This window comes from Triplophysa rosa, linkage group LG18 (genome assembly GCF_024868665.1).
Source record: "Triplophysa rosa linkage group LG18, Trosa_1v2, whole genome shotgun sequence".
NCBI lineage: Eukaryota > Metazoa > Chordata > Actinopteri > Cypriniformes > Nemacheilidae > Triplophysa > Triplophysa rosa.
This window is the reverse complement of record NC_079907.1, coordinates 13909706-13932188: the sequence shown is the minus strand read 5'-3', so window position 1 is coordinate 13932188 and position 22483 is coordinate 13909706. Positions and strand designations below refer to the sequence as shown.

At 45.2% G+C, this 22483-nt stretch overlaps 1 protein-coding gene across 1 annotated transcript in view; it reads left to right on the top strand.

The window, feature by feature from the left end:
- The window catches only part of LOC130569018 (uncharacterized), a 99149-nt gene that overhangs the window by 34412 nt on the left and 42254 nt on the right, over window positions 1-22483 (top strand). Inside the window, exons 15-24 of the mRNA XM_057358349.1 lie at window positions 7990-8110; window positions 8852-9026; window positions 12303-12450; window positions 12530-12704; window positions 12813-12990; window positions 13651-13777; window positions 13867-13986; window positions 17240-17381; window positions 17463-17575; window positions 17975-18128. Of these exons, the coding sequence (XP_057214332.1) occupies window positions 7990-8110; window positions 8852-9026; window positions 12303-12450; window positions 12530-12704; window positions 12813-12990; window positions 13651-13777; window positions 13867-13986; window positions 17240-17381; window positions 17463-17575; window positions 17975-18128 (1453 nt within the window). The remainder of the gene's footprint in view (window positions 1-7989; window positions 8111-8851; window positions 9027-12302; window positions 12451-12529; window positions 12705-12812; window positions 12991-13650; window positions 13778-13866; window positions 13987-17239; window positions 17382-17462; window positions 17576-17974; window positions 18129-22483) is intronic.

Genomic DNA, 22483 nt, shown 5'->3' with positions numbered 1-22483 from the left:
TTTTCTTTTATGCCAAAATCATTAGAATATTAAGTAAAGATCAAGTCCATGAAGATATTTTGTAAATTTCCTACCAAAAATATATAAAAACTTTATTTTTGTGAGTAATATACCATGCTAAGGACTTCATTTGGACAACTTTAAAGGCGATTTGCTCAGTATTTTGATTTTTTTGCACCCTCAGATTCCAGAGTTTTGAATAGTTGTATCTCGGTCAAATATAAACCTATTCTAACAAACCATACATCAACAGAAAACCTCTTTATTCAGCTTTCAGATGACAAATATGTAAATTTTGAAAAACTGATTGTGTCATGTCATTTGACGTTACCTTTGATATATTTTGATCTATGTGATAAGTATTGTATTTACATTTGATTATTTTTAATCTGAACAGTCCTGTACAGTGCTTTCGCCACTTTGTTGTTGAAATGTTCATGCTGTCCATAAATTGTAACGGTTATATCTTCTCAGACAATGGAATTTGCTTGTCAGTTTGTTTGTTGTTAGATATTAGATCGACTTAGGGATGTCGAGTCCCCCTTCGGTGGAGCCGTCAGTGGCGAATTACCTTATCCCAGCCCGCAAAGCAGCCTTATCTTCTGCCTCAGACTCACTGCCAGGATGCACTTAGCGCTTAGCGGCTTCGGGTTTTCAAAGAGATCTACCGTTCTTCTGCCCTGGGGTGAGGGCTCTTTATGCTACCTCTCTCCTCACAGCTTATCAGGCAGAACTTATGGTGGAGATAGGGAAACAAATGGACGCTGGGACACCTAACACAGCTCTCTGGGAAGAGATCTGCGTTATTGCAGATATCAACCTGAGAACTTCCTGAGGTGCGGTCCAGAGCTGCGGTCACCAGCTCAGCTGAAGGTTAAGCTGTCCTTCGCTGCAGCTGCAGCTCAACACCGGCCGGCAAACCCTCAGGGAGGGAAGAAGCGGCGTGCTGCCTAACCTGTCGTTCGGCTCAGGGTCAAGGGGTGAGCATCAAAACTCACGGAGTATCTGTTGAGTATCAATTTCTCCCCCTCCTGCCAAGAGAAGGCATCGGACTTGGGAACTGTTAAAAGAAAGTTCTCTCTCAACCAGTTTTCACGTTAAAATTGGCACCAGTCCCCTGAAGGCCCTATAGAAAAGTTTCCTTCCTTGCACCCTGCAATTCACACACTTGTTGAGGACTTTATTTATACACCTTTTAGCTCCAACTAACCACAGGCCGCTACCTCTGACTGCGCCCTCTGTGAAATGTCTCCCTTGATGCTGGATCCTCTCATGGTGGTGACGTACAAGGGGTGTTGAGACGTGATGGTTGCCAGGTAAGATGATGGGGTGTGTCTCCTTCAACTCGAGGCCTGACTGATTAATGTGGCCACCTATTCGGAGCAAGCCACTGTTGTCTATAGATGGGTTCAACTTTATGAGAGGACTGCTATGTGGCAGATCCCGTTTTGCTTCAATGCAGCAGAATTCCTCTGCATAGACTTCATGCTGCACATTTCTGATGATCACCTTCTCTGCTTCTTCAAGAGCGTTACGGTAAGGCGCCCTCCTACAAATGTGCCAGCCATTACAGTCTTCATTTTCTTTAGGATGAGCAAAGCAGCAAGCAATGTGCTGGAGGTTGGCCACAGCATTTGTCAGTGATTTCCATGTGGAGAATCGCTCCCATCTCTTTGAGCTCAGGAGATTTTCTGTGATGTGCGTGGACAGAGTTTTCACCTCGGGCCGGATCTCTGCATCATTCTCTGGTTCAAGCAATTTGAATGTATCATGTTCTGACGGCGACACTGATGAATGATGAAGGAACGAAGGTCCTGAGAGCCAGTTGGTGCTGAGGAGTTTTGAGGCTGGAACAGAGCGTGAGCCATGGTCGGCAGGATTCTGATCAGTTGGTACATAATGCCATTGTGCGGGTGCAGTAGACTGCCTGATACGCTGAACTCTGTTATTTACATAGACATAAAAGCGTCTTGACTGATTGTGTATATAACCAAGAATCACCTTGCTATCTGTATAGAAGCTAATGGAGTCAAGTGTGAGGTCAATCTCTTCACTTATTATCTCTGCCATTTCTACAGCCATGACTGCTGCACACAGTTCAAGCCTGGGGATGGTGAGATCAGGCTGAGGAGCAAGTCGTGCTTTTCCTAGGACAAACCCCAGTTCTGTGTTCCCCTCTGTGCTGGTGACCTTCAGGTAAGCCACAGCGGATATAGCTTTCACAGATGCGTCTGAGAAGACACATAGCTCTGTGCTCTGGATCTTAGCGGAGGGAATGCGTGAGTATGTACGCGGCAAATGGATGTTGTCAAGATGTTGCAGCGAAATTTGCCATTCCATCCATTTTTCATGCATATCCTCGGGAAGGGTGGTGTCCCAGTCAGAAGCCTGTGCTGATAGCTCTCTGAGCAGAAGCCGTCCTTGTACGGTTACTGGTGCCAGGAACCCGAGCGGGTCAAAAAGGCTGTTTACCATGGAGAGCACACCCCTGCGTGTATAAGGCCTTTCCGTCTCTGGGACATGGAATGTAAAGCAGTCTGACATAATGTTCCATCTCACTCCGAGACTTCGCTGATCTGGTAGGTCGTCCATGAACAGGTCGAGATCCTGGAGATCCTTGGCTCTGTCCTCCACTGGGAATGCGTCCATAACTTCCGCCTTGTTGGAGGCTATCTTGTGCAGCCGCAGGTTTGAGGCCGCCAGCATCTTCTGTGTCCTTTTGAGAAGATGAACTGCCTGTTGTACAGTGGGGACAGACTTGAGAGCATCATCCACATAGAAGTCACGTTCTATGAAGTGTCGGACGTCGACTCCATAATGTTCCTCTCCCTGTTGCGCAGCCCTCCTTAATCCATAGGTGGCCACTGCGGGTGAGGGGCTGTTCCCAAACACATGCACCCTCATTCTGTAGTCCACCACGTCTTTACTCATGTCATTGTCTTGGTGCCAGACAAAGCGCAGAACGTCCCTACAGTCCTGTCGCACCAGGAAGTTGTAGAACATTTGCTGGATGTCAGCTGTGATTGCAACTGCCTCCCTCCTGAATCTCAGAAGAATACCCAGCAGACTGTTGTGCATGTTTGGTCCGGAGAGCAGCACGTCATTGAGGGATACGCCTTCAAACTGTGCACTGGAGTCAAAGACAACCCGTATCTGTGAGGGCTTTTGTGGGTGATAGACTCCAAAAAAGGGCAAATACCAGTACTCTTTGCCCTCCTCTGTTGGTGGAGCGAGCTCTGCGTGCTGGGCATCTAGCATTGCCTGCATGAAGTTCTTGAAGTGGGACTTCATCTCTGGTTTTTTCTCAAGGGTGCGGTGCAAGGACTTAAGGCGGCTCAGAGCATATTGGCAGTTGTTGGGGAGCCTCCTCCGTGGCTGGCGGAATGGTAGTGGGGCCACCCAGCTATTTGTGTCGTCTTGAATGAATTCATTCTCCATTGTCTTGAGGAATAAGAGATCCTCCATTGATGGTGCAAGCTTGTTGTGGTTTTTGGTTTGGTGGAAGACTGAACTTCCCATGCCTCCAATGGTTGTGCTAAGGGAATTTTCCTTTGAGGTGTGAGGGAAAGGATGTAGTTGATTGGGAAGGACAGATTTCTCTTTGACAGACAGATGGCTCTCGCATGGAGGGAAGTGGCTTGGCCTGCCGTTCTCGAGAACGTATGTTTTCATTACAGTGACCTCTGAGGGCTTGTGGGTGCTACCCAAGCACACATCACCTATAATAACCCATCCTAAGTCCAACTTCTGGGCGTATGCTGCATCATGGGGACCACTGATCTGTCTGCGTACCTTATGGACCCTTACTATGTCTCTTCCCAGCAACAGCAGGATGTGCGCGGATGGCTCCAGAGGAGGAATCTCATGAGCTATACTTCTAAGGTGGCGGTGGCCATGCGCGGCTGCTGGGGTGGGAATTTCATGCCTATTGTCGGGAATCAAGTTGCATTCCAAAAGCGTGGGCAGAGAGAAATTAGTGGCACCATCTGCAGATTCTATGACATATCCTGTAGCTCGGCGGCCAGCTGTTTCACCCATCCCTGAGCAAGTTCTCAGTGTGTATGGTAATGTAGGGCTGTTTATTTTGAACATGTCAAAGAACTTGGTTCGAGCTAAGGACTTGTTACTCTGGTCATCCAGCATTGCATACATTTTCTTGCCTTTGTTGCGGTTGCCAGCTGGATAGACAGTGACGAGGCATATTTTGGAGCAAGACTTGCCATGAAAGCCTTCTCCGCACACTTCAGTACAGTTAGACACAACGGCAGACTCTTGGACTTCTTCTTTCTCCCCGCCATTCTCTGCTGGGGAAGTAGAGGGCTTGGAGGCCCATGGAACTGGGTCTGGGTGCAGGGCAGTTGGATGCCTGTCGCTGCCACACTCAAAACATCTGGCTGTTGACTCACAGTACCGAGATACATGCTTATCTGATGCACAGCATTTAAAGCAGATATTGTGCTCCTTTAATATTTTTTTTCGTTCATCAATAGGTCTTTCCCTGAAGCCTCTGCACCTTCGTAAGGGATGTGGTTTGTGATGCACAGGGCAAACCTTGTCTGGGCCCTCAACAGAGGACGTGGAGTTGGAGGAGGGGAACACGTCTGTTTTATGAACAGAGACTGATCTTCGGCCATTGCCGTGACTCTCAATAAACCTGTTTCTATTTACAGTGTTAGATACAGACAGTAGGTTAAAGCTTGGGCCATTACGTGCCTTTGCTTGATTGCGTATAAACTGTGAAAAGAAGTGAAACGGTGGAAAGGCTACGTTATGTTCTTGTTTGTAGCGTGAGCCTTCCATCATCCATTTATCCTGGAGCCTGTATGGGAGCTTCTCTACTATTGGGCTGATACCCCTTGCTGTGTCCAGATAAGAGAGCCCTGGTAGGTATCCTTCTTGTTTCACAGACTCAATCTCAGACAGCAAGTCAGACAGCTCTCTAAGCTTGTGGTGTTCTTTGAGCGCTACTTTAGGGAATTTTTCCAGCTTTGTGAAAAGAGCGCCCTCTATGGCCTCTGGCGAACCATACATCTCCTCTAACCTCTCCCATATCAGACACAAACCTGCAGATGGATTCCTCACATTTACTGATTTGATGCAGCGTGCGTGTTCAGCGGACTCTGTGCCTAGCCACTTTAACAATAAATCTATTTCTTCTCCTGCCTTGAGATCAAGACCCTCAATTGTGTTATTAAATGACATCTTCCAGGACAAGTAATTCTCTGGCTTGTCGTCAAGCCTGGTGAGCCCAGACGAAACTAGCTGGCTCTTTGCAAGATATTTAGCCAAGTCTGATGTGGCTGAGTCTTTGGAAGGGTGGTAAGCTGTGGTTGTATATGGTTTATGAGGAATATATGAGGGTGTGTGAACAGGGAGGTCTCTAGCATAATGTTGATGGCTGTTCAGGAGTTGAGGTAAAGTCTGTTCTGCAACCCTTTTATTGCCATGCATTTCGCTAGCTGCAGGGTGGCTACTTGGCTGATAGTGGATAAAGGCCGATGGTTTATCTTCCCGTTCTTCACATACTGATGCGCAGGGGCTAGCATGGTGTGGTGATTTCTCATGGGTCGAACTGTGATCTTTGAGTGAGTATTTGCTACCACTAAGATGACTGTGCTTGCTCACATACTCCTCAGTCCGTTGTTGTGCACTTTGCAGGGGTTGTAGCAGCGGTTTGTATTCATCTGTAGCCTCAAATTCTGCAGCGGCCACCATTGCTGCCTCTGCCTCTCTCTCTCTCTCCAACGCATCAAGTGTTGCCTCTAGACGGGCCTTTTTTGTCTTTATCAATGTCTCTCTCTCCGAAAAGGCAACTCTTGCCTGTGCAGCTTCAGCTTTAGCATGTGCCGTAGCAGCCGCCAGAGCGACGCTTGACGTTGTCGTACATTTACTTAATATGGTCGCTTGTTCTATTACGTCTTCTCTTTCCATGTTTATTGTGTGTGTGTACCTCAATCCTTGTTTATGATGCTGCAGTTATCATATTGGGTAGGGCACCTTTCATGACAATGCAGTCCGATCATCAGCAGCTCTCTGCGAATGCTCATTTTTCACTGTACTGGCCTCACAGAATGCCTTTTCTGCTATCCAGCGAGTTAAACACCTCCACACAAAGAGTCTCGTACACCGGGTTTGCAATTGAGAACTTTATCATGCTTTGGTGTGAAACTGAAATGCAAATACATATACACCAGTAAGGGCAAAGTATTTGAGTACTACAAATGCATTACAAAACTAATGCAACACATAACTAGACTAGAAAGTCATTAATTATGTATGTAGAGTAGTTAGCAGTTAGCATACAAGGTAAGTATTATACGTATAAGCATGAACTTCAAGGTAAACAGTTGCATAGGAACTTAACAACAACTTAGCTGTTAATTAACATTATCCATCTCACACTTAACACTAAATAACACCACATTCATATATTTTACTTCCTACTTACAAGGAATGCCTTCAAAGGGCTAACAAGGAGAAACCGATACCAGAATTTCCGTGCTGCTTCATCTAGCGTATTTACTTCCTGAATGTCCGCTCCGCATCAAATGGTTTCAAAATAAAAGTCTCCGGATACACAACTAAAATCTAAGACTGGCGATGCCATAACAACCACAGACGAGGAGATACAAAAACAAGCAACTTTAATAAACCAAGAACAAAAATACGAGAGTACCACACCAAAGAACACCATAGATGTTAAACATAACATTTAAGACTAGATAAAGAAACTTGAAACAAGCAGAGTATATATTATGTTCAGTGATGAGCATGATGGCTGGCAGTTGCGATGATAACTGACGAGACACAGGTCTGGAGCGTGGGTGACGAAGTCCAAGGGGGAAACACGGGGAGAAACAGAGGGAAACCATGACAGCCTGGGTCCTTACAACTAATAACGGGAGAATCGAGACAGCTGGTTGCTCTTGAATCGCAGGACAGGGCAAGTCATCCACATTTAGCTCTGGTACATGGATTATGGTCAAAAACTAATGTTTTGTAACGTTAGATATTTTTTTGCGTTTGTACCAGCAATCTCTAACTGCACACATTAAGCTTGTACCTCTGGATTCCATAATAAATATTAACTAGCCAGTCAAAATTGCACACTCATCTCACTCGCAATAGAGGGTATGGACGTGACGTCACTTTACCACGTGAAAACCACGAGACCACACCGGAGCGTTCCCTTCCTAGGTGGCAAAATACTCAGGAAAATGACTGCTGACAATCGAAACAAGACACAGCTAATATCAGGAAAAGCAATTCCGCGCAACATTTCAGTGGCCAGGAACACCCGATTCCTATGCAAGTCGTAGACAAATCGTAAGGATCACCGTCAAGTACAGCTGCTTGTAATTTCAGCAAATAACTGCGTGTTTTAGTCCCGGTGTCTTTGTTTCTCCTATTCTCCTCAGCCAATTTACTCTGTGTTTTGCCCCTCAGCAAAGCGTGTCCCAGGGCGTGTCCCGACTTGCTCACGTGGGAAAGTGACGTCAATACATGCCCTCTATATGACTGCCATTAGCTTTAGTAGCTCACTCGAAGTCTTAACACAAACAGTTCAAATATGGCGGCGCCCAGATTTATGACAAAAATCTGAGCGAGTAACCATGCTATATTGGTGACAAAGCGGGTTGTCTGAAGGATTCAGTCCATGATTTGGACAAATGACTCTTGTGACTGATTCACTTTGATTCACTTATGGTTATGGCTGTTTAAATCATTAAAGAAAATTGTACACATTCATTTGCAAATGACAAGCAAATTCATTTGCTTGTGTTTTGTGTGCGCTCAGCAAGAACAACGTGATAGGAAACGAACACGCAACAAACTCGGAAATTTAAGTATTATATATAATACTATAAAATAAAATGTGCAAAATTAACCTATTTTTGTAGTGGACCTACAGATTTGTCAGTAACAGGAAATTCCTGATTATGATTGGGAATGTTTGGATTTAAATTTTAAACCTTGTTTTCCTTGCAGTCTGTGGTGGAAGACTCCATGAGTGACATGTCGTCTGTTTTGGGTCTGAATGAGATGGATAATGTAGAAGAAACTGTGCTCAGGACTTCTTCTAGCAGCCCCGGAGGAGCCCATCAGCAGGGTAAGCTTTGCTGAGAGCCTTCATCTAAATTCTGGGTTTTTCTTCAGTTCATTGTTTGTTGTGCTTTTCACAATTCATATTGTTCCAAAGATGTGTTATAGTATAAAGAAAAGTACCTTACAAATCCCCTAGTGAGGCAAAGGTGAGAGTGCTAAGCAACATCCTAAGATATTTAAAAGATTAGAAAGAAACCTTGCGAGGAACCAATACTCATCTGAGAAAGGTCGCCTCCTCAGGCAGGCGAAAATTTAAACAAATGTATCTAAAGCTCAACTAGATTCAAACATATGCATAGATTCACTACTCCCATCCTGAGATGCATTTTGAACAGCATTGAAGGAGTTCCCATCTATTCTGGCATCGTATTTGCTGATGTTTCTTTATTCTATATGTTAACTGTAACGAGGAAGGCGGGACGAGAGCCGTGAGGCAACGAGGCGGGCCCGGTCCTCTCTCGTCCGTAGTCATGTCGCTCGCCCTCTTATGCTCCCGATCTCCTCCGTGAGACATGCGGGACCGGTGTGCGCACAGCTGATTCCCACTATCACTCACGCCACCGGCCCCGCCTTGTTGCCTCACGGCTCTCGTCCCGCCTTCCTCCTTACATTAACATATAAGTTAACTGCATTAGTTAACATGAACTATCAATCAACATTACTTCCAACATTTTTTATCTTAATGTTCACTTCAGCCTTGACTAATACATTAAAAAAGTATTTCCATATGTTTTTTTTTATTCAGACAATGAAGGTGATGATTATGATGAGCAGATGTTTGAACTGGTGTCTGAGCATGGTGAAATCCCAGACAGCAGTGTGCAGGGGGAAGAAGAAAACCAAGACCTTCAGGATGAAGAGCAGACACCTTCGGCTCAACCAGAGAAAGATGAGCACAAAGCCATCATAGAAGACATCAGGTTCACTCCACTCTTGGTTTTACTTTAAGGGATAATTCATCCCAAAATGAAATTCTGTCATCATTTACTCACTCTCTTGTCATTTTGAACCTATATGACTTTCTATATTCTGAAAAACACTACTAAAAATCATGATTAAACAGCATATTTCCGATCAATTATTAAACATGACATGAACTGTATCATAACTTTGGTTTGCAAAGCTTTTTCCGGTATCGCCTCATTGTACTGCGCCTGCGCATACAGGCTGGCAAGCGTCGCGAGAGCCCCGCCCCAGAGAATCGTCAGTCTATATTGACAATTGGCTCATCTTACTGGAAGGTGGGACTTCCTTAGCTAGAACGGCCATATTGAGCGTTACATTCCTCGCCATTTATTGTAACAGCAGTGGCGCATCTTATTAATATTAAAATCTTTGCTTCTACTGCGTGGAGACAAAACCAATGCAAGTCAATGGGGACCAATGGTTTTCTGTTACAAAATATCGTCTTTGATGTTCTGCAGAATAAAGAAAGTTATACAGGTTTGAAATTACAAGAGGGCGTGTAAGTAATGACAGAATTTTCATTTTGGGGTGAACTATCCCTTTAATGCATCCAATGAAACGTATGAAAGATGCTTTTTGGAACTCGAATCTGATTGTACTGATGTAACGCTAAACCAGAATTTGAACGCTTCGCCGTTTTACAAAATGAGACCCTGACAAACTAATTGATTACAGTAGAGACTCGATAAGGATGTTAAGAATAAGACTCGATAAGAATGTTTTCTTTACATTGCTACAGGGCTCTACAGTAACTTATTTTTTGGAGCACTTGTGCTCCTTAATTTAAAAATGTAGGGGCACAGTAAAAAATTTTGAAGCATAGACAATTGAATTTTTTTTAAAAGAGAAACATTAATTTGGCACCGTATAGCATGCACAAAGTATGGGAAAGCATTATAAACTAAGATTATAGGTTATTATGGATTGTACGATTGTGATGGCGAACATTCTAAGGGTGTGCATTGTTTTACAGGAAGCACACACCTATAAAGTAGTTCCAGATCTATCTTTCAACCACATTACAGTTTCATATCACTGCGCCAAGTTTAACTGAATAACGTTAGTCTACTGTCCACCACAGAATACAGACAAACAGAAACACACAGGGAATCATTAAAATATATTAAATATACAAATCTCTAATTAATAACACTTGATTTGAGATTTACAAACGATGAAATCAAATTGCACATTAGTCTTGTATGAACTTTGTGTCTTGCCTTTGTTACAGCCAGCTCTCAAACTGCAACAAAAGAGGGAGATCACACACGCAGCACTTTAATCAATTGTTTCTGTAATAGCTCGTTGGGAATATTTATCACATAGCTATAGTGGGCGGTCCATCCATTGGCTACTCCGCTTTTCAACTCAAGATCTCACAGTAAGTGGTTCCAAAACTGTCATTTGGGGAAGGTCACTTGGCTGTTGCGGTGCATTACACTTAAAACAGTTTATTCCTATGACTAAAATGTCACTTGTTTATTCGATTACGCATTTTTGTGCTTGGACACTGGATGCACAAGCAAGGGCTGTGAGCGCGGATGATGCATGCATTTCATACTGGCCGTGGCTTCCTGTCTTCTGCAAATATAACTTAAGAGTGTTAGCAACGGGAGATGGTGAGAAAGGGGCGGATCTTGCGTTTTCCACGAGTTTTAGATGTTAATGGCCCTTAAACAATAAACACCTTCCACAAGCATTTCTTAATTTCTTCCAAAAAGTAAAGTAAGGTGGGGACATGTCCCGCCCGCAAATTATAATAAAATTAGGGCTGTCAACGTTAACGTGTTAACGCATGCGATTAATTTTTTCAAATTAATGCGTGAAAAATATTTAACGCAATTAACGCAGCATCCGTTTGTTTTGACATTCTTTGTCTAGCGTTACATTGTGTAATCACACTCTTATTAGTGTACAGGCTTTTAAACCACTAAGCGAGTTTTTAAACAGTTGCTTTGACGCGTTCAATGAAGATAGACAGCTTCTAAACTGTGGGACGCAGCAAAACGCAACGCGAGGTCCAGTCTGGTGTAAACAGTCACGGGCTGTAGGCTGCGTCGGTGAATCTCTGTCAGACAGCGCATCCGTGTTCAGTTCTCTTTCGTGCTTGAATGGATAAAACCATACAAGATTATGTCAGAAAGCCCGTTTTGTCTAGCATTTTCTTAAGCAAGACTTCAACGTGTAAAATAAAATCTTAAATGAATGCAAAGAGTTGTGAAAATGGGAGTGCGGTGACGGTCAGATCTGCGTACTGAGACAGCTCTTAAAGGGGCCACGTTCTTAAACGTGCTGCTGTGACTCCTGTCACTAATGTTAATAAATTAACAAAATAAAAGAAGAAATCAATGTGATTTTGTAGCATTTTTCTGAATTTAATTTATAATTTAGCATTAAAGACTGTAAAGTGTTTGAGAACTTCCTTCAATTTCTGTATATTTCATGATAGCTCTCAATTATATTGTTGAATGACTATAATTAATGTTAAAATAATCAATTTAATAGAGACACCAGTTACAGTACTAATATCAAAATGTTTTCTTTCATTCATAAAATGATGCTGTTAAAGAAATATGTTGTTTCTACATCAATTTGAAGATTAAATGTGAAATTATTCAAATGTAAAAGTATATTTTAAAATATTATTGTTATGTGTGATTAATCGTGATTAATCACAGAAAATGTGTGATTAATCCGATTAATTTTTTTAATCGATTGACAGCACTAAATAAAATATGTATTTATTAGCACCAAAAGCAACATCATATAACTAAAGAAAGCGTGTTGGGCTCAGCTGTCGAAATGGCAGGTGATCACTCAAAGCCACACCACACAGAAACGACCTGCGTCCAACATGTGTCAGTTATGCCAGACACACACCCCTGCAAAAGAAACCTGATGAAACACTCTCGTACAGTCATACAGCCACAGACTAAAATCACCTCAGAACCGAAAGTAAAAAGCAAAGCACTAAATGGCGCGTGAGCGTATTTTCCTTTCTCATATGAGAAACGCCGCTCACTAGCTTAAAAAGCGGCCGATCTTAGAGCATATTGTCACGTAATATAATTATGAGTTTAGATGGGGTCTGTCGCACCAGTGCTCCTAATTATTTTTTTCACGGTCGCACAGACTAATTTCCAGTCGGTCGCAGTGTAGAGCCCTGTGCTACCACATTTACAGTTATGGTCAGTATTAATGCTGTCACTGCTGCTCCCATGATGTTGTAGGAAAACCGAGTTTGGCATCGGTGTCGAGCTCAATGAGGAGGGTCAGAACTTAATGAGAAAGCAACAGGCGAGACTGGGACGCAGCCTGGAACGTCTCTCCACTGAGCTCTACAGCAAGGACACACACTTCGTCCTGGAGCTCATACAGGTCCCTGCTCAAATCTTTAAAAAGAACGCACCACATGCAAAAACTCAGCTTTTATAAAATAAATTGGTTTTGTGTGCAGAACGCTGATGATAACAGTTATCCTAACGGGGGAGAGCAGCCAGCTCTGACCTTCGTAGTGGAGAGAGACTGCATCACCATCTTGAACAATGAGTGTGGGTTCGAGGAGAAGAACATTCGTGCCATTTGTGATGTCGGCAGGAGTACGAAAGGAAAACATAAATATGGCTACATCGGTACGTGAAAACAATTCTTGGTGTTTGCGTATGGCTGCAGTATGCAAAACTTTTTTTGACTCCCACGTCTTGTTTTTACTTACACCTCTTGACTTTAATGCAATACAGGGCAAAAGGGCATTGGCTTTAAGTCGGTTTTTAAAGTCACTGACTGTCCTAAGATCCACTCCAATGGCTTCCACATTCAGTTCGACAAGACCAGCGGCCCCATGGGATACATTCTGCCACACTGGGTTGACCGAGTAAGACCCGTGAACTCTGTTGCCAATGAGATTTCTGAGAAAAGGTAAAAAAATCACAAGATATATAGATAAAAATTGTGCAGCGTGTCGACAGTTGTGCTGTTACTTTCCCAAGTAGTCAGATTTACAACTATTCAGATTTATGAATATAGCATTGCAATAAGACACATAAGAAATCAGGATTATCCTAGAAACCACACAGAACTCTCTAGCAACCACATAGCAACACATTCCAAAGCACTCAGAACATCATAGCAACTGCACTCATAACACCCCTCAGCATCGTGGTGAGTTTTGCATGGAGGTACGAAAGTAAAGTCTAGTTAAAAGGATAGTTAACCCAAACTCATGTCATCATTTGCTCACCCTCAGGTTGTTCCAAACCTCTATAAATTTCTTTGTTCTGCTAAACACAAATGAAGATATTCGGAAGAATGTTGGTAACCAAACAGAACTCATCCCCCATTTCCTGCCATAGTAGGGGAAATAAATAATACGGGAGTCAATGGGGGATGAGATCTGTTTGACATTCTTCCAAATATCGTCCTTTGTGTTTAGCAGGACAAAGAAATGTATACAGGTTTGGAATAATCTGAGGGTGAGTAAATGATGACAGAATTTTAATCTTCGGGTGAACTAGCCCTTTAAAGTGGCAGTTTTTGTGATTTTTAAAACATCTCTGTGATTTCTTTATTTTATTACAGATGGACCACAAAGATCCACCTCCCACTGCGATCAGAGAGCTACCAGACGAAAAACCTTTTCCATGATGTGCATCCCTCTCTTCTTCTTTTCCTCCATCGTCTTCGTTCCATCACCATTATCAATGAGGTAATAAATGTGGTCCGGTGGCCACTTGATGCCAAACCATCAAAATAATAAAACACAGCTGACGTTTACATTTGTTATGTCTTCATAAGACGGAGAAGCATTCTGTGACGATGACCCGCCGAGATTTGAGCCATAATGTTCTGGAGGTGGCACACACGGGTGGCGTCGAGCGCTGGCTTGTGGTCAAGAAAATGCTTTACCTTAAAAAGGCAAGTTGTGGATCCTTGACACACACTTGGTAGCATATGCTCAAATGAATTAAAGGTAAAATGATGCTGATGTAACTTTTGTGTTGTTTACCTGCAACCATGTCCCAGTTAAACCTTCTCTTAATTGGACTCTGTTCCGTCGTCTTGACATGGCATCCCACAAGCCTTTGCCTTTAACACGATATGTTACGCAAGTGTTCTGTGCTTTCATGGGTGACTACAGTGTTTTACACTCTCGTTTTATTCAAACTTCATGCAAGATACCTTACTAGCAAAGTGCAGGGAATGTGTTTCTTTTGTCTGGGGTTTGTGCAGTGACAGTTTGTACGTTCTGTGCTCTCCATCTACAGAGACAGTTGCAGGTCTTTCTCTCTTTGTTTTTTAAATCATTACTTCTCTGCTGACTGGATACACAATCTGTCATAGTGGATAGACACAGTGTTTCCAGGATTTTATGATTGTAGAGAGGGGCTTGAAAACCCACCTCCCCTTCAACAGTAAGAACATAAACTAAGGGCCAGATTTACTAAACATCAGACCTGCCAACCTGTATGCATTTTGCGTAGCAGGTACGCATTTTGACCTCAAAGTATGCTGGTACGATTTGTCACTCTAAACTACGCAAAAACATGGTTACGCCTCTGCCCCGCGCAGTACTCAAAACAAGCAACATAAAAATGAAAAATATATCCAATCATAGCACTGGGTTCATCCACCTAATAGAAGGCAGGGATGATTGACAAGTCGTATGGCCTATCAATAACAAGTGTCTGCAAATCGACGGAACCACAAAATACCACATGATCCCCTACACCCACACTTTCTTACATTTTTTTTAAACAAAGAGTCAAGACGTCTGACCCCTATGGTAAACGGGTCAGGGTGGATGTGGAAAGTTGAAATATTTGCTGCATCCCAATTCGCCTACTTATACTATGCACTTAAAGTATGCAATGTTTTTGTAATGAAAAAGTATATACATTTTAGTGCGTAGCAAAACAATTTGCATGCACTGGGACATACTAAAAGGAACCGGAAGTGGCCGTTGTTGCCTAGAAAACATTGTGGCCATTAACTGTCACTCACATCAAAATACAGCTCTTCTTTCCATTAAGGTATTTATTCATTCATTATTTCATATGTAATGTTTGCTGTAGTATACTTACATTTGTTAATTTAGTGACGCATCAGTTATATAATTTATTAATGTAGTGGAGGGTCACTAAACTCCGCCTACTCGCAGGGAGTTGTGGATAATATTTAGGGATGCTCAGATACCACTTTTTCCTTTCTCGATCCGATTCTGAGTATCGACCAATACCAATCCTGATCCGATTCTAGCACTGTTTTTTCTCGATCAATGTAGAATTTATTTTATTGCCATAGGTGGATAGTACCTAAGTATTTTTACTTTCAGGTACATTTTCAAATAACTGCACTTTATTAGTGTTTTTACTTTAGAAGTGTGGAATGATGTGGAAAGTTGTGGATCGTCCAAATAGGCTGACACTCTGACTCCGGCTTGACGTAACGGTGTCAGAGCTGCCTCTGCACATTTGCTGAACACTCTCGGTGCCAGAGACAGGCCGAATGGCGTCTTTAAATACTCGTAGGGTCTGCCCTGATAAGCAAACCTGAGAAATTTCCTGTGTGCTGGAAATATGTCTATATGGAAATAAGCGTCCTTGAGATCTACTGATCTCCGTGACACAAAGTTTGGGATACAGTTTGTAACGTAAGCATTTTGAACCTGTACCTTCTTAGGTGTTTTTTCAGGGTCTGCAAATATAAGATAGGGTGGAGACCCCCACCTTTTTTGGGATTACAAAGTACCGGGAGTAAAATCCCTGATGACTCCCCTCTCGCGGTACTACTCTTATCACCCCTTTCCTCAATAGAGAAGAAATTTCTTCTTTTAAAATCTGAGCTGAGTCCCCCTGTGCCGTTGACACCACAACTCCATTGAATGCCGGAGGTTTCATAGCAAACTGGAGTCTGTAGTCCCTTTTTATTGTGGATAAAATCCAAGTGGACACTGCGCATGCGCGCCAGCTTTCCACTCGCACAGCAAGTGTACTCCGCTCTCCTTCGCACACTAGCAGTGGGGCGGCACTGCTCAGTGGCGAAGATGGGGACTGCAACGTCAGTGGAGATTTTTGGTGTTTTAAAAAGGCAGTTCTTTTGCTGTTTTTGAAGCTTTGATTATGTTATAATTTTTGGTGTTTAACAATGGATGTTGATGTTTCTAGTTTCAAAAAACGCTTTATATTTCACATATTTCAAGTCTATTGTTCACCGCTGTCCCTCTTCTCACAAAACGACTGGATTTGTTACGGTTTATAGCAAGTCCCTGACGCACAACCGCTGCTACTGAATACCAACCTACTCTGCACTGAGCTGCGGCAAACTTCTCCCTCTCGTGACGTCAAATGATGCGATGTTGAAAAAAATACTGTTTTTGAAGACTGTCAAAGAAACTGTCACTTCTTTTACAAAATTTGTGCCCTCATGTCTTGGAAAAACATTTTAAATCCGGCATTAACTTTTCATATTTTTTATATAAGGTTATATATTAATTTGATAAAAAAAAACATTAACCTGCAAATACGCACTTTAATATCGACGCCGATTATCGGTCGACCCCTAGGGGAAACCTTTTTTTTTCAAAATAATTGTTTTTGTGTTTCACACAAGAAAGAAAATCATAAAAGTTAGGAACTATATGAGGGTGAGTAAATGATGACAGAATGTCATTTGTGGATTAACTATCACCCACTATTTAACAGGAATAGCATAAAGGTGTGTTTGTGCAGACATGCTAAACTTTGGAGAATACAGTAAAAATCTGTGTTCTGTCCCTTTGGCTGATGGTACTCAAAATTGTTTTCCAAGGAAGGCAAGTCTGAAACGGGGCAAACTTTAATTTTTTTTAATTTTTTCTCATTTTCATTGCGTATGTTTAGTAAATACCGACAGTAGTTTTTTAGGGCCAAAAGAGGTGTTTGCGCTGCCGCAAGCTGTTAGTAAATCTGGCCCTTAAGGGCATAGATATTTTTCATATTCATAATCATTGGAAATTTAAGACTGCCATGGTACTGTACATACTGTCAAGACTCCCATGATATATTTCTTTCTTTTTTGTAAGTCTCATTGTGTCCATCCACAGTTTCCAATGAGCTTGTCCTCAGGATGTTCATGACATCACAAGGCTTTAACCTGAGCTGAGTGTTTTTTGGATCTTTGTTTTTAACAGATTAAAGACGACTTGAAGTCAACAGAACTAGCCCTGGCATTCCAGCTCAGTGACTCATCTTCCGGCAATGTGATGCCTCAGAAACAGCCCATCTTTGCCTTTCTTCCACTTCGCAGCTTTGGTTTCCGTTTCATCATCCAAGGTTTAGGATCGTATACGTGACTCCTAGTTTTTCCCTGTAGTTGATGATGTCACATTTTTCAATGTCATGTTCTTTTTGTAGGTGATTTTGACATCCCGTCCTCCAGAGAGGATGTAGACAGGGACAGCTCCTGGAATCAGTGGATCCGCTCAGAGATCCCACAGCTGTTTGTGCATGCCATGGACGTCTTCAGTGTAAGAGAGAAGTGAAATACAGCATTCATTCTTGCAAATAAACCACGTACATTAGGTTTGCTTTTTAACTCCAGCCTGAGATAGAGGTCATGGCAAATATGTTAGAAAACATATATTCTATGTTGATTTATTTCATATTAAAACAGGAAGTTAGGACTGGACATGAATTATTTGCTACTTGAGATTACTAGTCAGTAGGTGGTATAAGAGGAAGAAACATTCTTATTCTTAATCATTTTAGCTGTCGTTTTTGGAAGAGTATGTAAAATTGAAATGTATATTTAAACATATATTTGTATATTTATAAATTAGTTTTGCAAACAGTATATGTTGTTAATTCTCTTTGTGATTTATCAGCGTGAGCATACACAGCCATAATGATGTGTGTTAATCCCACAGCAACACCCAGAGTTCAGTGGGCTTGGAGGACTGTGTTACTTCTTGCAGTTTATCCCTCAACCAAGTGAGATCCTGGACTTCTTTAATCCAGTAGCCAATCGGATCATTCAGCTACTAAAGGGCAAAGCGTGTCTCCCAGCAAAAGAGGACAACGGTAAGAGTTAATCCTTATGTTTAAGGGTGTGTACACCAAAGCGTTTTTTCCTATGGACAGCAGCTGGTGTTTTTTGTTCACACCCAGCACCGGTTTTGTCTTCAATGTCATTTTTTACTCTGTTTAATGGGGTATATGCAAATGGACGATGACGTACTTCCACTAAAATCTCAGCCAGCTATGCCACTTCTACTCTCATTGCACTGAGGTCATTTTTCATCAAGCAATGACGATGTGTTTAGCAGAGGTGGACAGTAACAAAGTAAATTTACCTGAGTACTGTACTTAAGTACACTTTTTGAGTATCTGTACTTTACTTGAGTATTATTTTTTCTGAGTACTTGTACTTTAACTTCACTACATTTGAAAGACAAATATCATACTTTTTACTCCACTACATTTATAAAAAGGTCCAAAAGTAGAAAATGGTTTCTTTGCAGCGGGGTTTCCTGTGTGCGCAATTTATCTGGCTTGCGAACTGCCAGGACCTTTTACTGTTGCCAAGTATTTCAGTTTTTCTATGCTCGCGGTTTTCCGGCAAGCTTTGAATGGCCATTTGGCAGATTTTTTTACGCAAATCTGGCAACTCTGGGTTCCCTTTCTGTCGGTCTCTCGACCTTGTGTCGAACCGACAGAATGGGGTTTGTCTTGAGAACCTATCATCTTCTGAGTATTTAGAAAAGGCCAATGAAAATTGGCGAATGAAATTTGCATGCCGGGCTCCTCCCCGGATGTCCGGGTATAAGAGGGAAGCCAGCGTGCTCATTCATTCACCTTTTGTTCTTCAGAGCCTAAGCATCTGATGAGCGATCTACAGAGCTTCACTGATCCAATCCTACTGGAATCTACGACGTGGTGCAGCGGACGGTCCCTTCCTGCAGCGACTTTCCCCTGGGCGTCTCAGCAGTTCCGGAAGTGTCTGAGCAATTCTTTTCTAAAAGAGCAAATCTCTCCAGCGTGGCATGTCCCACTGTTCTCTTTGGGTGTGACGCGCTCATTGAGGAAGGGGACGGACACAATGTCTGCCTCAGGTGTTTGGGTCTCCGGCAAGCTGAGGCAGCCTTCGTGGATACGTCCTGCCCGCACTGCGGGCAGATGGCGATCCAGACGTTGCGGTCACGGGTGGCTGTATTCTTTTTGGATAAAGCCACCACCTCGTCTGCTACCCGATCCGTGAAGGCAGTGACTACGGCCCTGCTGCCCGCTTCGGTTAGCACCGGGGATGATATGGGGATCACTGTGAACGTTAACCCGCCAGCTGCAGGCTCACAGACCGTTCACGCCCCGTCTCGCTCGTCTGACCATTCCTCAAAAGACGGTCCTACCACGTCTTGTTCCTCCATCACGTACTCGGAAGTGCGTGACAAAGATGAGATGTCGATCACAGCATCGGAAAGCGACCTTTTGGCATCTGACCCCGACGATTCCTCGGAGCTCCCTCCACCGGGGGGTCGAGCCTCGAAGAGGCAAACGTTGAGATGTCAACCATGCTTTTCCGGGCCGCAGCAAGCATTGGGCTGCAGTGCACAGCACCGCCTTTACCCCAGCGCTCGCGGCTGGATACGTGGTACCTGGGGTCTGAGCGCGGCTCCAAGCCGCGCCCAGCTCCGGTCCCGTTATTCCCGGAAGTGCATGAGGAGCTGAGTAAGACTTGGAACGCGCCCCTCACAGCCCGTTCAAATCAGAAAAGCTCAGTCGCCCTTACTTCCCTCGATGGTGGGACGGCCAGGGGCTATGTCGAGATTCCCCAGGTGGAGCGTGCTGTCGCGGTGCACCTGTGCCCGCAGACAGCGGCCACCTGGAGAGCTCGGCCTAGACTCCCATCCAAGGCGTGTAAGTTTTCGGCATCGCTGGTGTCGAAGGCTTACACGGCTGCGGGTCAGGCCACCTCCTCCCTCCACGCCATGGCCATCCTGCAGGTCCACCAGGCCAAGGCGTTGAAGGAGCTCCACGAGGGTAAGACCGACTCAGCGGTAATGCAGGAACTCCGTACCGCCACCGATCTCGCTCTACGGGCGACTAAGGTGACGGCACGGTTCCTGGGTCGGGCGATGTCCACCATGGTGGTCTAAAAGTTCACTTTCTTGACGCCCCCATCTCGCAGGGAGGGCTGTTTGGTGACACCGTCGAGGATTTCTCTCAGCAGTTCTCGACGGTGAAGAAGCAGACGGAGGCCATCAAGCACATCCTGCCCCGCTTTGACTCGGCCGCCGCCAGGCCTTCGAGATCCCGAGCGGCGTCTGCTTCCCAGCAGCCCCGGCCCTCTTCGAATCCGGCTCCAGTGCCCCCTTCTCAGGCTGCCACCCGGAAAAGGATGTCGAAGAGGAGACCGCCTCCCCCTCAGCAGCCGGCGCGGAAGCAGAAGCGGCCCTGACGGAGAGACCCCAGGGAGATCGAGGCTACCATCGGGCCCGAACCCAGCCACTCCATCGCTGGGTCGGATAGGGACGGTTCCTGCCCCGTCCTACCATCAGCTGGTCCCCCCTGGGGGGCCAGCGCCCACTTCCTCACAAAAAGAGTTTCCTCTCTCTCTGGGTTTTCACAGCCGTTCCCACCCTCTGGTCGACGGTGGACGGCAACTCGACGTTGCGTCACGGCGAAACGCAATGTCGAGTATAAACACCAGCCCTCAGCACTCTCAGACAGACAGTGCGTTGAGCTGGACAGTCGCCAGGCAGGAAAAACAGCAGAGCCGATCTTCAGGGCTGGGGTGCTGTGTGCAACGGGCACGCAGTGTCGGGCGGTGGACGGGCCCCCGCCTGCGTTGGCATATCAACTGCCTAGAGTTGTGGGCTGTGCTACTTGCACTGAAGAGGTTCCAACCTCTCGTGCAGGGCAGGCACACGACTCGCCTCCTCCTGTGGAGTCAGCAGGTGATCAGTTCCCTGCGAGCCATACACATCCCGGGCGACCTGAACCAGACAGCAGACTGGCTCTCTCGTCAGTGGTCACCTCGCGGAGAGTGGCGACTCCACCACCACACGGTTCAGCTCATATGGGAGCAGTTAGGCCAGACGCAGGTGGACCTGTTTGCATCCCCGGACTCCACCCATTGTCCGCTTTGGTTCTCCCTGTCCGACGGCCCCCTCGGTACGGATGCCCTTGCGCACAGCTGGCCGCGGGACAAGCCAGACCCTGTGCAAGGTCAGGGAAGAGGAGCATCAAGTGCTACTAGTTGCGCCTTACTGGCCCAACCGGACTTGGTTCTCAGAGCTGGTGCTTCTTACAACAACTCCCCCCTGGCTGATTGGCACATTTTGGCATCCCAGGCCAGACCTCTGGGACCTCCATGTCTGGCCCCTGGACGGGACGAGGAGATCCTGAGCGACCTACCCCCGGCGGTGGTAGAGACTCTCACACAGGCTAGGGCCCCGGCCACTAGGAGACTGTATGCCTTCAAGTGGCGCCTCTTCTCGTCCTGGTGCTCTTCTCACGGAGAAGACCCACAGAGATGCTCAATCAGGTACGTACTGTCCTTTCTCCAGGAGAGACTTGAGAAGAACCTCTCCCCTTCCACACTGAAAGTGTATGTTGCCGCTATAGCCGCACATCACGATCTAGTTGCTGGTAAGTCTCTAGGACAGCATAACCTGGTCACCAGGTTCCTGAGGGGCGCGAGACGGTTGAATCCGCCTCGCCCGCGCCCCATACCCTCTTGGGACCTCGAAGTGGTCCTGGAGGGCATCCAGAGGCCCCCCTTCGAGCCCCTAGGAGAGGCCGATCTTTCTCGACTGTCGATAAAGACGGCCCTCCTGGTGGCGCTCGCCTCCTTCAAGAGGGTAGGGGACCTACAAGCATTCTCTGTGTCCTCGGGTTGCCTAGAATTCGGGCCTGGAGACTCTCACGTTATCTGAGACCACGCCCCGGCTACGTGCCCAAGGTTCCCACCACTCCCTTCCGGGACCAGGTGGTGAACTTGCAGGCGCTCCCCACCGGGGAGGAAGACCCAACCCTGTCCGTGTTGTGTCCAGTACGCGCACTGCACCTCTACTTGGACCGCACACAGAGCTTCAGAAGCTCTGATCAGCTCTTTGTCTGTTTTGGAGGTCAGCAGAAGGGGAGAGCTGTCTCCAAACAGAGACTGGCGCACTGGATTGTGGATGCCATATCCTTGGCATACCGGTGGCAAGATCGCCCCTGCCCCTTAGGAGTTAAGGCACATTCCACTCGGGGTGTCACCTCCTCATGGGCACTGGCTCAGGGCGCCTCTCTGGCAGACATCTGCAGAGCTGCGGGTTGGGCTACGCCCAATACCTTCGCGAGGTTCTACAACCTCCGCGTAGAACCGGTGTCAGCCCGCGTCCTGCCGGGCAACAGGTAGGACCGGCAGCTGTTAGGGCGTACGCCTGCGGAAG